The following is a 15123-nucleotide window of genomic DNA, read 5'->3' as shown; positions in this document are numbered from 1 at the left end:
AACTATATAAAAGGCTATTTTACCAAGATAGCCATCATTGGAGATGTTTTCAAAGAGAATATGAGGAAATTATTGCCAATTTATTCTTAAAACTAAATATATGTTTTTTCATCTTTATTCTTAACTGTTATACCAAAAAATATAGAGGTGGTTTCAAAGTTGTAAAAAAGTCTATAAAATAATTCCTTTAGTAATGGAATGCTCGAACACACTTGGAAGGAACATGAATTGGTAAAGCCTTTTGAAGGGTAACTTGGTAACATGTATAAAATTTTATGTGTCCATATCCTTTGATAAAGCAGTTCCACTTTCAGAAATGTATTCAGTTTGTACTTTTACAGTTGTAGAAATTGCTCAAAGATACAGCTACAAAGCTATTTACGATGGACTTATTTTTAGAGGAAAACTGGAAGCAGCCTAAATAATTCATCATTAAGGAACCGGCTAGGGACGCCTGGGTGGTTCAGTTGGTTAAGAGTCTGCCTTCAGCCCAGGTCATGATCCCAGGATCCTGGGATCAAGCCCCACATCCGTTTTCCTGCTCAGTGGGGAATCTGCTTGAGGACTCTCTCCCTCTCCCTTTGTCCCTCCCCTCTGCTCCTGCTCTTGTGCCCTCTCTCAAATAAATAAATAAATAAATAAATAAATAAATAAAATCTTAAAAAAAAAAAAAAAGGAGCTGGCTAGATAACCTAGGACAGAACCACTGGATGACAGGAAAACCTTTAAGAAGACTTTGGTGGGGGGACACCTAGGTGGCTCAGTTGGTTAGTGGCTCCCTTCAGCTCAGGTCATGATCCCAGGGTCCTGAGATGGAGTCCTACATCGGGCTCCTTGCTCAGCAAGAAGCCTGTTTCTCCCTCTCCCTCTGCCCTTCCACCTGCTTGTGTTCTCTCTCTCTCTCTGATAAATAAATAAATAAATAAATAAATAAAATTCTTAAAAAAAAAAAAGATTTTGGCAGATCTGCACATTTTAACTTGAGAAGTAGCCCAAGATATAAGGCCAACAAAGAGAAAAAAGCAATAGGAAGCAAGTTGTAAAAGTGTGTGCAGTGTGAAGAGATTTACATAAAAGTTAAAATGCACATATACATTTATTTTTAGAAATATAATTGGCTGTATAGAGAAAAAGTCTCTGAAAGGATAAACAAGGTGTGTTTAACAATGGCTTCCTCTAGAGATTGGAATTTGAAAACTAAGGCAGGAAGGAAATGTCTTCCTTTTCGGGAGAGGTGTAAAGATATTGCTTTAATAAAAATTAAGTAAATAAATACAGAATTTTACTTATTTCAGAAAATAATTTAAAATAATTGAAAAAAACATATTCCTATGGCGAGTTAAGGGTAAATCAAGTAGTTTATACCGCTTTTCTTGAAGAGTTGAAAAATATAATGGGTTTCTGTGAAAACTGGGGTATAATTTAAATTTAATATTCTACTAAAAACAGAACAAAAATATAGAAAAAGAACCAAAATCTTTTTTTTTTAAAGATTTTATTTATTTATTCGACAGAGATAGAGACAGCCAGTGAGAGAGGGAACAGAAGCAGGGGGAGTGGGAGAGGAAGAAGCAGGCTCATAGCAGAGGAGCCTGATGTGGGGCTCGATCCCATAATGCCGGGATCATGTCCTGAGCTGAAGGCAGACGCTTAACCACTGTGCCACCCAGGCGCCCCCAAAAAAGAACCAAAATCTTAAACTATATTTGGGCATGCTGTGTGTCTTTTTTTTCACTTAATCATATTACCTTAATTCCAAATTATGTTACCAAAACGAGAGGCCTCTGAAACATGCCCACGAACATGAAAAAACGTATTGCCCTGTGAACATTTAAGGATCCAAAATTGTCATGGCTTGTTCTGTTGACTCATATAATCTTTGTTGGATTCTCATCCTTGCCACCAATACGAGAACAAAAAGAGGTGAGAAGTAGCCAGATCCACAGGTATGAGCAAAAACCACTGTCTACACTGAGTCTCACATGGGTATTGAGAAATATATGTAGTAAGTATGTAAACAAACAAAAAGGACTCTTTAAAGGCCTACTGAATAAATGAATTTGTGTTCATAACATGAACACAAATAATATCAAATATTTGATAATGTATAATAAATATAATAATATTCTTCCATTTCTTTTTTTCTCAACAAAATGTAAGGAGGCAAAAATTGGAGATTACCTTGAGTGTATTCACTTCCTCCAGGGCATCATTTTTTTCACGCTTAAGCCTTTCGATTTCATCTGCCTCTGAGGAATCACAAGGAAGGAGCTGTCAACATTAAAATATAAGAAAAAAGTTATGCATTAGATGCTAATTATGAGAACTAGCATAAAAATCCTTTTTGACGAGTGTTAAAGCTTTTGCATTTTAATAACAAAATTTAGTTTCTTACTTTGGAGTCATTTGATTAGATGAAAGAGAATGTTAAAGCAATCGGGGGTAACTTGGTTTAAGCTTAACTTTGCATTGCTGTTATTTATAACAGAATCTAGGTGATCGTAAGGTATACATATCCTATTGTCACCTTTATGTCATCAATTTTAACAATGTAATTTCTCTTAAAAGTCCAAATCCCAAGATTGTGTTTATAATGTCAAAAAGACTTTCTGAGTTATTAACATAAACTACTCCCCAAAGATACCCACCCTAAGTACATGGTATCTGAGGCTAACAAAACGCTGTACATTATCAACCAAGAGAATTTATATGAACCCAATCACTGATTGATTGCATGCCTTGTTTTAACTAAATGAAATACAATGTTAACAACCAAGCAGCTTAAAAAGATTCCCGCACAGAAACTGTGGACTGAAGGTAATATTAATAATTCATGCACAAGTGAACAGCAACCATCGCAAAATAGCAGAGATGGCAATTCCTCTTTTCTGACTGCTGCCATGATCTCTCTGACAGTTAATTACACGGTAAAAAAACAATAACAATATAATCAGAGGTAAAAATCCAAGTCTAATTACAGCCATCTTGTATGTTTAAATTATAACAGAACTAAAAAAAAAAGTATAGAAAATATAATTTAAAGGACTATGTGGAGAAAATGATTGCTTTGTAAGTATGGGCTTAAGGCAGAGCCCTTCAGATAGGAGAGGTGAATGCAGAGTAACAAAAGATAATAAAAATAATTAATGACGGGGTGCCTGGCGGTTAAGCTTCTGCCTTCGGTTCAGATCCTGATCCCAGATCACGTTGTCAGGCTCCCTGCTCAGCAGGGAGCCTGCTTCTCCCTCTCTCTCTGCCCTTCCCAATCCCCCCACCCCCACTTATACACACTCTCACTCTAATAAACAAATAAAATCTTAAAAAAATAATTAATGGTAATACTATTTATTACAAACTTACTATGCGCAGATACATTGCTAAGGGCTATATACATTCAATATTACATTCTTCCTATAACCTTGTCTCCGTTTAACAGATGAGGAAACAGGCTCAGAAGGTTAGCAGCTTACCTAAGGTTTCACAGCTAATAAACGGCCACCCTGAGATTCCCACAGAGGTCTGACGTTAGTCTGTGATTTTTACTAACCGTCCAACAGAAATCATGATGGAATAGAAATGACAAATTCAGGTTTGATTTCTAAATCTTAGCACAACTGAAGTAGGAGGTCATTCCTCAGTTTTGGGGGAGAAATATTTTTCCTGCACATTACTGGTTCCTTTGGTCCTGACAGTTACCTTTAGGTATCTATGCCATTTGTTTCACAATTTACATCATCACAACATCTTCGTCTGTCCCTGTTACTCTACTCTTTCGTGAGTACTCAACACATACTCATAGAATTCATTCTTATACTGTTTAGGATTAGTTTTTAATACATTTTCAAATGTAACAGTATTTCCCAAAGTACGTTCTAAAGGATATTAACTAGGTTTTGCACAAAAGCCAAACTGAGTGGTGGTGATGGTGGTAGAAGTCCCTGTGGTCAGGTCAATTTGAAAAATGTAAGATTTAGAAAAAAATGAACTTTCTTTCCTGCAGGGCTTCCAACATCCTTAATATGCTAATGAGCATTTTAAATATCCCTAAAGGAAATAAATAACTTGTTGCATTTCCTCAGGTTATTTGATGATACCCCTGACCACCACACCTTTATTTATTCTGTGGCATCTGGACTAATGTCTGCAAAACACAGTGTTCTGGGAAAGATTGCTACTCAACATTCAGCTAAGTCTATTGTTACCTTGCATGCTACCTACATGTGAAATAAACAGAATTCAAAAGTCTAGATAAGAATCTAGACAACAGAGCTAATTATATATATATAATATATATATAAAGTGAAACTATAGACTGGGGTTTTAGGGATGTGATTATAAACTTTGAGCTTAAAACACAGGGGCAAATCATGGAGAAAGGGGCTCACAGTACCATTTCAGGAGGCAAAACACTAGGCTTGACCAACCATAGAACAAACTATGACTTCAAAACAAAACAAAACAACATGTGTTATAATCCTACTGCTATTTCAGGCTAAGCAGTGAAAACTCAACAGCCACAGAACTGGCCATAGATGGTACCTGTGAATTCTGTGAAAACCCTCTCGGTGCTCAGTAATGTGTTAAGAGTCCCAATATGCTTCAACTAAGCGAGCAACAGATGAAATGAATTGTTGCTACTTAACTTCAAATGATTCCAGACAGATAACTGTTTTCTAACCTGTTTCCAATTCTTGGACTTTACCCTTACCTTCCTCCATTCCTTTCCTGTCTGGTTCTCCTGGTATCATTTGTGACCCTCCGGTCCTCTGACCTCTGAAACACCCGGTAAATAACACTGTAAATCATTTCCACTCTATTCTGGATAGCTACTATTCCACTGGTCTCATTCTGAAACTCAATTCATCTTCAACAGAACAATAATGTCTGTTTCAGGTCTTTTTTTTTTTTTTTTTTTTGATAAAAACCTTCCATTAGAAACTCATTCATTACCTCCTTTCCTTAAAGTTTCTGTATATTCCCTTATTTTCTCCTTCCTTTCTCTTGCTCACTCCTCTACTTCTTATAATTTGCTTTATATATCTTTCCTCCCATCCCCACATTTTGAAAATAATTATGCTCAATGTCACTAGTTAACCTAGTATTTGGCAAAATAAATGCACCCCTCCATCAACTTTCTTCTTTGTTTCATGTAACATTGCTTAAGCCATCTGTCCTTGAAACTTTTTCTTCCCTAGGTTTTTGATATCCCACTATCGCACCTACCCTTCAGAATTATTTAGGCTGTTTCTCATGACTTAATTTTATTTCCATTCCTTAAATGGGAGGGGGGTTCCCCAAAGTTTGTCCCTTTCTCCCTTTTTCTCTACAAGCTCTCCGTGAGTGATCACGTCCAATGCCACGCTTCAACTATCACCCTCTGAATCATTTCCAAATCTCCCTTTGTGTCCAGTTCCTTATTTCCAATGACCTTTTGGTTACTTACACCTGTCAGCGTATTGAACTTACTCTCTAAAATCCAACCTATCGTCTCCTCCACTTTTCTTATTTCCCTATTTTTATTGACAGCACCATTCTACTATTAATCATTCTAATCAAAACTCTACAGTTATCTTTAACTCATTCTCCCTAGGTTCTTACACCCAAATGCAAGTCTTAAGGGTGATATACTTCTTGTTGTTGGTAAATATCATATATCTGTCTCTGCATTCCTTCCCATTACCCTCACCTTCAACATAGTTTAGTTCTTAATATGCTATATTTGGACTCTTTCCTTTGTCCACTATCTAGACTTCCTACCACCAGTTTCATTCCCTTCCAAGATGACCAACACTGTTATAAGATTACCATTTCTAAACTATTATTTTGATCATGTGACAATTCTCCCTAATGGCTTCTCACCGACTACTAGTAAAGTACAAACTTCTAAGTGTAATATTTACCCTTTTAGGCCATCTTCCTTCACTGATCTGCATGTACCTACTTACCTTTTAAAAAAACCAGATGACTCTCGGCTTACCATCACATTATATATATTTTTATATTCATGCTAATTCTCTCATCACTTTCTGCTCACCTCTTAAGCAGATAAAATCCCTATATCATTTAAAACTCACTCAAATGCCAAGTCTGTTATGAATCTTCTCTCAATATTCTGAGCTCTGTCAGTAACTACAGCCTTATCACTCAATGCTACAGTTTAAACTATAATTATTTGTGTACATGCCTTTCTTTATATGATACCTTAAATTCCTTGAGGGACAGGCTTGACTTTTGTTTATTTTAGGAATGTGCTGGAATAGCTAACACAATACCACGTACACTGTCGTTGTTCAGTGTACATATCTAATGTTTTACAGAGGAGTACATACTGCTACACGTAGAGAGCAATACCTTTTGTATCATGACCCCAGTATAAGTGAAACCTTACTCACTCAAATACAATTCATTATGATATTTTCCATTCTATTCTCTCACTTGCTAAAACGGGGGTTGTGCTCCCCCAAATTGATTTAGCAAGAAACCAAACTGTGAAAAAATCTACTTTAGGGAATTTACAGTGTTCTCTCTGTGATTTTAAGATAACCCCTGTATGACATTTAATTAGGATGGTAAACCCACCATATTATTATGATAGACTCTTGTCTGCTGTTGCTAAGTTTAGAATTCTGCTAAATCTAGGCTCCAACCTTGCTTTTCTATATGTAACCTTGTGCTAAACGCAGGTGTAGCATGGTATGAATTTTTTAATATAGCAATGATGATTAGAATCACAGTATAATAATTACATTTTTTAGATCTAAATGCCATAGTATTCCAAAATCATAAGTTGTTTTCTTTTTTTGTCAACTTAAACAAAAGTAGGACTGACTTAGACTGACTCAGCAATTCTTCCTTCTTGAAACATGGCATCTCAAGAAATCTTATGAGTCAGATGAAATGATGGGCAAAAAGAGGCTCATCACAAAAGAGTATATATTGTGTGATTCTTTTTTATTTTATTTATTTATTTATTTTGACAGAGAGAGAGACAGCCAGCGAGAGAGGGAACACAAGCAGGGGGAGTGGGAGAGGAAGAAGCAGGCTCCCAGCAGAGGAGCCTGATGTGGGACTCGATCCCAGAACGCCGGGATCACGCCCTGAGCCAAAGGCAGACGCTTAACGACTGCGCCACCCAGGCACCCCGTGTGATTCTAATTATTAGGACGTTCAAGAACAGGCAAAAGTAATCGCTAATACGTCAGAATAGTGGTTCCAATGTAAAGGAGGGAGTGGTGGCCAACTGGGACAAAGTTGGTACAATGGAGCCTTTGAGTGGTGATTATACACGAGATACTAATAGATATTCATCACGTTGTACAACTTGAGATTTTTATACTTTACAGGGTGTCCATTATGCTTCAGCAAAAATATTTTTAAAAAATAAATTAAGGAAAAGACAAGCCAGAAAAAGGAAACACAAGTAAAAAACAATCATCCCTAACAGATGGATTATGAGATTTGACTCTGTTGTTTGTGACAAGATGGTTGAGGGGGTAACCATAGTGGAAATTCCCCACTCTCACAGACTGTCAGCCTCCTCAACCACAGATCGATTGATACTTCAGATGAAGCACTATGGTGTTCTTTTCAACAACAACAGAAAGTTTAGGAATACTACTACAAAATAATAAGGTATTTTTCATTTGTTTCTGATGAGCTACTTGATAAGCAGTGATTTTTACAGTATTTTTCAAATTGTGGTACATGACCCATTCGTGAATTTTAAGTCCAAAAATTTAATGAAATAGAATTGAGTATTAAATAAGAATGCAAGGATATAGAAAATGTATGTACTGTTTTGGTTTTCTTATTAGGGATTCAAGTGAAAAAAAAGGGCAACATTTTATGGGGTATCTTCTACATGTTGACAAGCAGAATACAACAAAGGAAGCCTTATAAACTGATATAATGACAACTGCACAACATTTTGATATGAAGCCACAAACAGGAAATTATTGGCATGCAGAAGACCTCGCACAATTACCATCGGTATTTGGCTTTTGTCATCAAAGTATCACAGACTGAATACACGCTTATCTGCCCTACAATCATATTGGCTAGAAAGGAAGTAAATTACTAATTTGGAGCACCAGTATTTTTTGCAGCTGCTAAGCAAGCTTTGCATGCTCACCCAAAGTACTCTGAATTCCCCGTTTCTCTTATGTTGAGAGCCACACAACCACCGTTGCCTTTCCTTACCCAAAGTGGGGACAGTAGCTTGAGAACTGTTTGGCAGTAAGAAAACAACACTCTGCTGTCAACATCAGGTATGAAAATACATAACACCTGAAACAGCAGAAAACAGTGCTCTTACAGGTTCAGTTCTCCTACCTTAAATGCTACTAAATCAGTTCTGATAAATCAGTGCCTCAATTCTAGGAGACTGGGTGATTTCCCGAAAGTTTCCAAATAACTAGATCATGGGAACCCTCATTCTCAATGATAGGAACTCTCATTTATTGCTTTTATGACTGCAAAATGATATAGTCATTTTGGGAGATAGTTTGATGGTTTCTTATAAAACTGAACATCTTCTTACCATATAAACCAGCAATTGTGCTCCTTAGTATTTACCAAAGGAGCTGAAAACTTATGTTCACACAAAAAAACCTGCAAATGGATGGCAATTCACAATTGCCAAAACTCGGAAGTAACCAAATATCCTTCAATAGGTAAATGGATAAACTGTGGTACAATCAGATGATGGAATATTAATCAGCACTAAAAACACATGGAAAGATATGGAGGAACCTTAAATGCAGATTACTAAGTGAAAGAAGCCAATCTGAAAAGGCTACATACTGTATGATTCCAACTACATGACATTACAGAAAGGGCAAAACTATAAAGACAATAAGAGGACCAGCGATTGCCAGGGTTGAGGGGTGCAGGTGTGGAGAGATGAACATACAGAGCACAGAGCTAAAAATCAGAGCGGTAAAAATACTATACATGATATCATAATGATGGACACATGTCATTATACATTTGTCCAAACTCACATAGAATGTACAGCACCCAGGGTGAACCATAATGTAAACTATGAACTCCAGGTGATAATGATGCGTCAATGTAAGCTCATCAACTGTAACAATGTACCACACTCTGGTGCAGGATGTTGATAATGAGGGAGGTTATGCATGTGTTGGGGCAGAGGGCACTTGGAAAATCTCTGTACCTTCCCCTCAGTTTTGCTGTGAACCTAAAACTGCTCTAACAAATGAAGTCTTAAAAACAAAAAAAGACACCACTTATTATAAAGGCAAAAAGGTGAAAGGTAACTAGAAATAAATCTAACAAAAGATTAATAAAGCTTGCACTGGGACAAATGTATCAAATGTATTATTTGCTACTGAAGAAGATAAAATTAGGAAGTCAAAACATGTTTACAGATAGGAAGACTTAAATTTATAAAGATGTTGTTTCTTCCCAAAATAACCTAGAAATTCAGTACAGTAAGATTTTTGCTAGAACTTATTTGGACAAGAAAAAAGATTAGCCAAAGCAATATTTAAAAAGAAGAACAAAGTGCAAGAATGTGTTATTAGATATCAATACTTACGAAGCAAAGTAAACCAGTACAGAAGAATTTAAAAATGCCTGTGCAAGTATGAAAATCTTATAAATGACAGAGCTGGATTGTAAATAATTCATCCATTGAAATATAAATTTATATTTTAAAAATTACCTTTATAAAAATAATTGATCAAAATTTATATATTTATATTTTTTGATTGTGTACCAATAAGTAAAATTACTACTCAATTCAGAAGAAAATTTTAATGTCAGAGCTTATGAATTCAGTGAATTAAAACAAACACATTTTAATCACCTAAATTTTTTGCAACAGAATAATAGGGTGATCAATGATTGATTTTTTTTCAATGACCAATTTTTAAGTATACTGTATTCTTAAAATTATAATATATCAAGGTAACATTCTAGGGTAATATGGAATAAAAATAAAAGAAGAGAAAAAGAAAAGATGATAAATTTCTGAGAATAAGAATTCATGAATGAATACTATAGTATTTAGATTCTATTAGATACAGTTAAAGGGTTATACAACATTTTTCTTTTAAAAAGAGAAATATTTATAGTCATTGGAAACCAAATCAAAACACCAACCAAAAGAACAGTGGTATCACTTTATGATTAGATTGAGTTGATTTTAAGGCAGGAAACATTCTAGAGATGAAGAGATTCAACATCTTGTCAGGATATAACAATTCTAAAATCATATACACCTAATAATACTGCCTATGATATGGAAAGCAAAAATGAGCAGAACTAAGGGAAATTTTTCAAATGAAATGCCTCTTGCTCAATAAAAGAAAACAAGAAATGAGTAAGGAAATAGAAAAAAAAAGGAAATAGAAAATTTCAATCACATGATTAACAACCTTGACCTAATTGATATACAGGGAGTACTTACACTCACTCCAGTGCAGAACAGACATGCTTTTCAAAAAATGGGAATATTTCATAAAATTGACTATATGCTGGATATATGGTCAAAGGATTAATACCATGGAGAATGTGTTTCTGACTTCAGTGAAGGACACTAGAAATCAGCAACCAGAGGGAAACTATATAACTAGAAAATGTCTAAAACAGTTCAAAATAAGGGTCAAAGAAGCAATGACAATGGAAATATTACATCCTGAACGAAAATTAAAATACGATCTATAGAAACTTGTGGTGTGATTTTTTTTAAAAAACTGTGTAGCACCATCTATGAGATAAAAAGTTGTATCACTAATGTATCACTAAAATATATTAAAAACCTAAAAAAATTCTGTGTTATTTTCTTTAACAAATTTTAGTATCTTGATGAAAGGAAAAATTCTCTAGTAAGATATCCATTCACAGAATTATTCAAGAAAAGGACAAAAACTTGAATAAAATAACCTTAGAAGACATTAAAAAAAATAGGAAAGATCTCCTTCCAAAAAGACCCAGACCTAGACCATCTGGCATATGAAACGTTTTCAAACCTTAAAGGAACCGATAAAGTTTCTATTATGTAAGCTGTTGCAGAAAAATAGAAACAGCATAAATTTTATTTACACATTTAAATTTTTAAAAATATAATTTGTAAATAAGTAGATATAAAATATTATATTATATTTATATATATATTTTATATATATAAAATATTATAAAGATAATGCTAGCTTCTTTTAAAAAATTAAATATGTAAAATGGCTCAAATATCATGAAAATTTATTTTTTAGTCACTTTTGCAGCTCCTGTTCCAATGGTAATTCAGAAAAAAGTAAAATTTTGTGGGAGAAACAGAAATGTAACTAATTTAAAATGCCTATCTAGAAAACCCAAGACAAGGGAAAAATAGGTAGAATAAGGGAGTTCAATAGAGTGGCACCGCACAAAATAATCATGCAAAAATTAGTATCTTGGGGCACCTGGCTGATTTAGTTGGTGGAGCACGCAACTCTTGATCTCAGGGTTCTAAGTTCCAGTCCTACACTGGGTGGAGAGATGACTTGAAAATAAAATCTTTAAAAAAATTAGTATCTTTACTAATCATCCATTAGAAAATATAATAGTTAAAAAAAATCCCATTTCTAATAGCAACAAAAACTACAGCATACCTTTTCAGACGTAACAAGAAATATTTAAGACATGTATGAAGCAAGATACAATTTTCTCTTTCCAAAATATCAACAAACACCTAAATGACTGGAGAAATAAACCACGTTCATCTCTCCCAAACCACTCTTTGAATTCAACGCAATTCCAATTTTAAAAAGTCCCAACTGAATTTTTATTACCATGGCAAAAATGATTCTAAAGATCATCTAGAAGATCAAAACCAAGAAGTTAAAAAGAAAACATTAAGCCTACCACATAACAATGAGCTACGCGGCTAGAATAATTAAAATAGTAATTGTACTGGCAGAAACTGATCATTGGAACAGAGTGGTGGGTCTAGAAACAGATCTGTGTGTCTAGATAGAGATTTAGTATAGGATAAAGTTCGTATATCAAATTAGCGGCAAGGGGTGCCTGGGTGGCTCAGTTGGTTAAGTGTCATGATCTTAGGGTCCTGGGATTGAGCCCTGCACTAGGCTCCCTATTCAGAGGAGAGTCTGCTCCTGTCTCTCTCTCTCTCTCCCTCTGCCCTTCCCCCCTCCTCATTCTCTCTCCCTCTCTTTCTCAAATAAACAAAATCTTAAAAAAAAAACACAACAAATTAGCAGCAAAAGTGAAGAAGGATGATTATAAGTAAAAGATGGTGGAATAAGGGCAAGTGGTTATCCATTTGGAGCCCTAACTCATGCATAGACAAGAAAAGATTTTGAGTGAACTGAATACATAAATTGGGAAGACCTTCCTGAGTGATACAATAACACAGAAACTCTGTAATGAAAAGGACTGAAAAATTTGACAATATAAATGTCATAAATGTCAAAGTTCTTTTTTTTTAAAGATTTATTTATTTATTTATTTATTGGGGGGGGTGGAGAATGGGCAGGGGGAGGGGTAAGGCAGAGGGAGAGAGAGAATCCTCAAGCAGACCCCCCACTGAGCGTGGAGCCCAACATGGGGCTTGAGCCCAGGACCCTGAGATCATGACCTGAGCCAAAAGCAAGAGTCGGCAGCTTAACTGACTGAGCCACCCAAGAGCCCCTAAGTGTCAAAGTTCTGTAGAACAAATGACTTGTGAAGTTAATAGGCTTCACAATTACATTTTACATAAAGCACAAAAAAGGCAAAAAAGGAGGCAAAGGAATAGTAACCTGATTGAGGGTGCAGGGGAAGGAACAGGAGTAACAGAAGAGGAACATGGGGGCAGGAGAGCATCAGGGCTTTTGTACTGTATTTCCTTCACGTTCTGTTTCTTTTTTTTTTAAGTTTTCATTTATTTATTTATTTTTGAGAGCAAGCGAGTGAGCAGAGGGCAGGAGGAGAGCAGGAGCGAGAGAGGGGGGGAAAGGATCTCAAGCTGACTCCCCCACTGTGTGCACAGCCCGACGCAGGGCTCAACCTCATGACCCTACGATCATCACCTGAGCCAAAACCAAGAGTTGAATGCTTAACCGACTGAGGCCACGCAGGGGCCCCGTCCTTCATGTTGATCTGGACACTGACACAGGAAGATGGTTCAGACTGTAAAATTTCAGAGGGTATACACTTATGAATACTTTTCTGTGACAAATTTAGGGAGAAGTAGCATGAGGAGATACTGAGAGAGGAGGGACAGAAGACAGCAAGATGAAATTTTACTTTTGATTTTAAATTAATCTGAGTTTTCTGTATTTATTAAGAAGCATATATTATTTGCATAATTTTTTAAAAAGTGACAAATGAAAAAAAAAGGCTACATATATGACATAGAACAGTCAAGACTTATGATCCAAGCACAATCAAGACATTTCTATAGGGCGCACCCTACCTGTGAATCTAATATGCTGGAAATTTCATGCGCACTGACATTCACTTCATCCAACTGCAAGGAAAACAAGTTTCTGGCAACCTGGACAAAATCTGAAATGGAATACACTTCAGTGGGCACACAGCATTTAACCTCATCTAAATACATCTTACCTTCTTCTAAATGAAGTTGAAGCTATGCGTTATAACCAACGCTTCAAACTTAACTTTTCAGTGGATTACCTTAGAGTGGTATTAACTGAAGTGACAGATAAATACAACCTCAAATAAAAAGTGAGAGATAAATCGGTTTTAACTTACCTCAGTTAACTTTGCCGAGCTTAATAAATCAGTTAAGGTAACGATAAAGCACAAACATATCACAGGCATATCTATTTCTGCAACTCTTTTATTATGAGCAAGAACTTTCTCTGAAACATAGGACAATACTGTGACTTACAGCTTTTCTAGCTGGAGCCAGAGGTTTAATAATAATAATAACAGCAGGAGCTAATGTTTATATAACAGCCCCTATGCTAGGCACACTGCTTCGCTATTTCGTCCTCTCAACAATTTTCTGAGGTAGGTCCCCCTATGCTCTCCATTCTACACACTGCAGCTAAGACAAGTTCACTGCCAAACTTCCCACGGCTACAAGGCAAGTAAGTAGCAGAGCAGAATTCCATTCAAGGTCTGACTCCAAGGCATATACTCTTAACAACTGTTAATTAAGACTGCCTAATGCCTGGGCGCCTGGGTGGCTCAGTTGGTTAGGGGTCTGCCTTTGGCTTGGGTCATGATCTCAGGGTCCTGGGATTGAGCCCTGCATTGGGCTCCCTGTTCAGAGGGGAGCCTGCTCCCTCTCCCTCTGCCCCTCCCCCTGCTTGTGCTCTCCTTCTCTCTCTCTCAAATAAATAAATTAATAAAAATCTTAAAAAAAAAAAAAGACTGCCTGATGCTGGCTAGCAAACTGTAAACTTCTTCAAACATGAGTGTGACCCATCATCCATGTATCTTCAAATTTTCAAATTTTAGCTATTACATTTTTAATTTCCAAAGATCCTTTTTTGTATGCTCTGATGGTTCCTATTCTACAATATCCTATTCTTTATTTCCTGGATGCCTTATCTTTGTTTACCTTTTCAAAGATGTTCATTGTGGTTTGTCTGAAGTTCTCTCCTGCTCTTGCAAAAATTATTCCTCCTTTTTCAGGGTTCCTGTTTTTCTCCTTGTCAGACAGTTTGGGGCTCTTATAATTTATTCTGGAGCATTTCTCCAAATGTCTGGTGACCCTTGGCTATAAGTTTATATTTAGAAGAATCACCATCAAAACACTGATTGGAAATTTTGTGTATATAACTTGCCTTGTCATCTGGCCGGTTTCACTACAGAGCAGTCAGGAGGCCAAATGACATTTTGGGGCAGCTTCTTCAGCGAGAATCTTACAATCTCTTGCCTACAGAGTGTAAACATGACTGCAAAATTCACCGAGCAATCTGGGTGTGTGTTGTGACAACTAACCACACACTTCTCCAAATTCCCTGACTGCTGGCAACTATAGGTTCTCTGGTTTAATTTCTCAAGAGAATATATTTCTTTTCCTTTGCAGTATAAGGGACTGTTAGATCCTGGGCGGCTTGAGAGGGAGCAGGTAAAAGCATAGACAAAAACTTCCACCGATTTCTAACAACCCTATTTGAAATGCCCTGCCTCCACCCGGCCTTC

At 36.1% G+C, this 15123-nt stretch overlaps 1 protein-coding gene across 5 annotated transcripts in view; it reads right to left on the bottom strand.

Moving 5' to 3' along the window:
- The window catches only part of STXBP4 (syntaxin binding protein 4), a 219997-nt gene that overhangs the window by 161945 nt on the left and 42929 nt on the right, over window positions 1-15123 (bottom strand). For all 5 annotated transcript variants that reach the window (XR_015721309.1, XM_045773046.2, XM_045773041.2 and 2 more), the window contains 2 exons: window positions 13421-13512; window positions 2182-2271 (listed from right to left, as the gene is read on the bottom strand). Coding sequence is in view for 4 of the 5 variants with exons in the window: in XM_045773046.2 (XP_045629002.1) it covers window positions 2182-2271; window positions 13421-13512 (182 nt within the window). In the remaining variant the exon portion in view is untranslated. The remainder of the gene's footprint in view (window positions 1-2181; window positions 2272-13420; window positions 13513-15123) is intronic.

Source organism: Ursus americanus, chromosome 23, assembly GCF_024610735.1.
Source record: "Ursus americanus isolate L20-20 chromosome 23, mUrsAme1.1.p, whole genome shotgun sequence".
NCBI classification, from domain to species: Eukaryota; Metazoa; Chordata; class Mammalia; order Carnivora; family Ursidae; genus Ursus; species Ursus americanus.
Note: the sequence above shows the minus strand (reverse complement) of the source record. Positions and strands in the feature narration are given on the sequence as shown.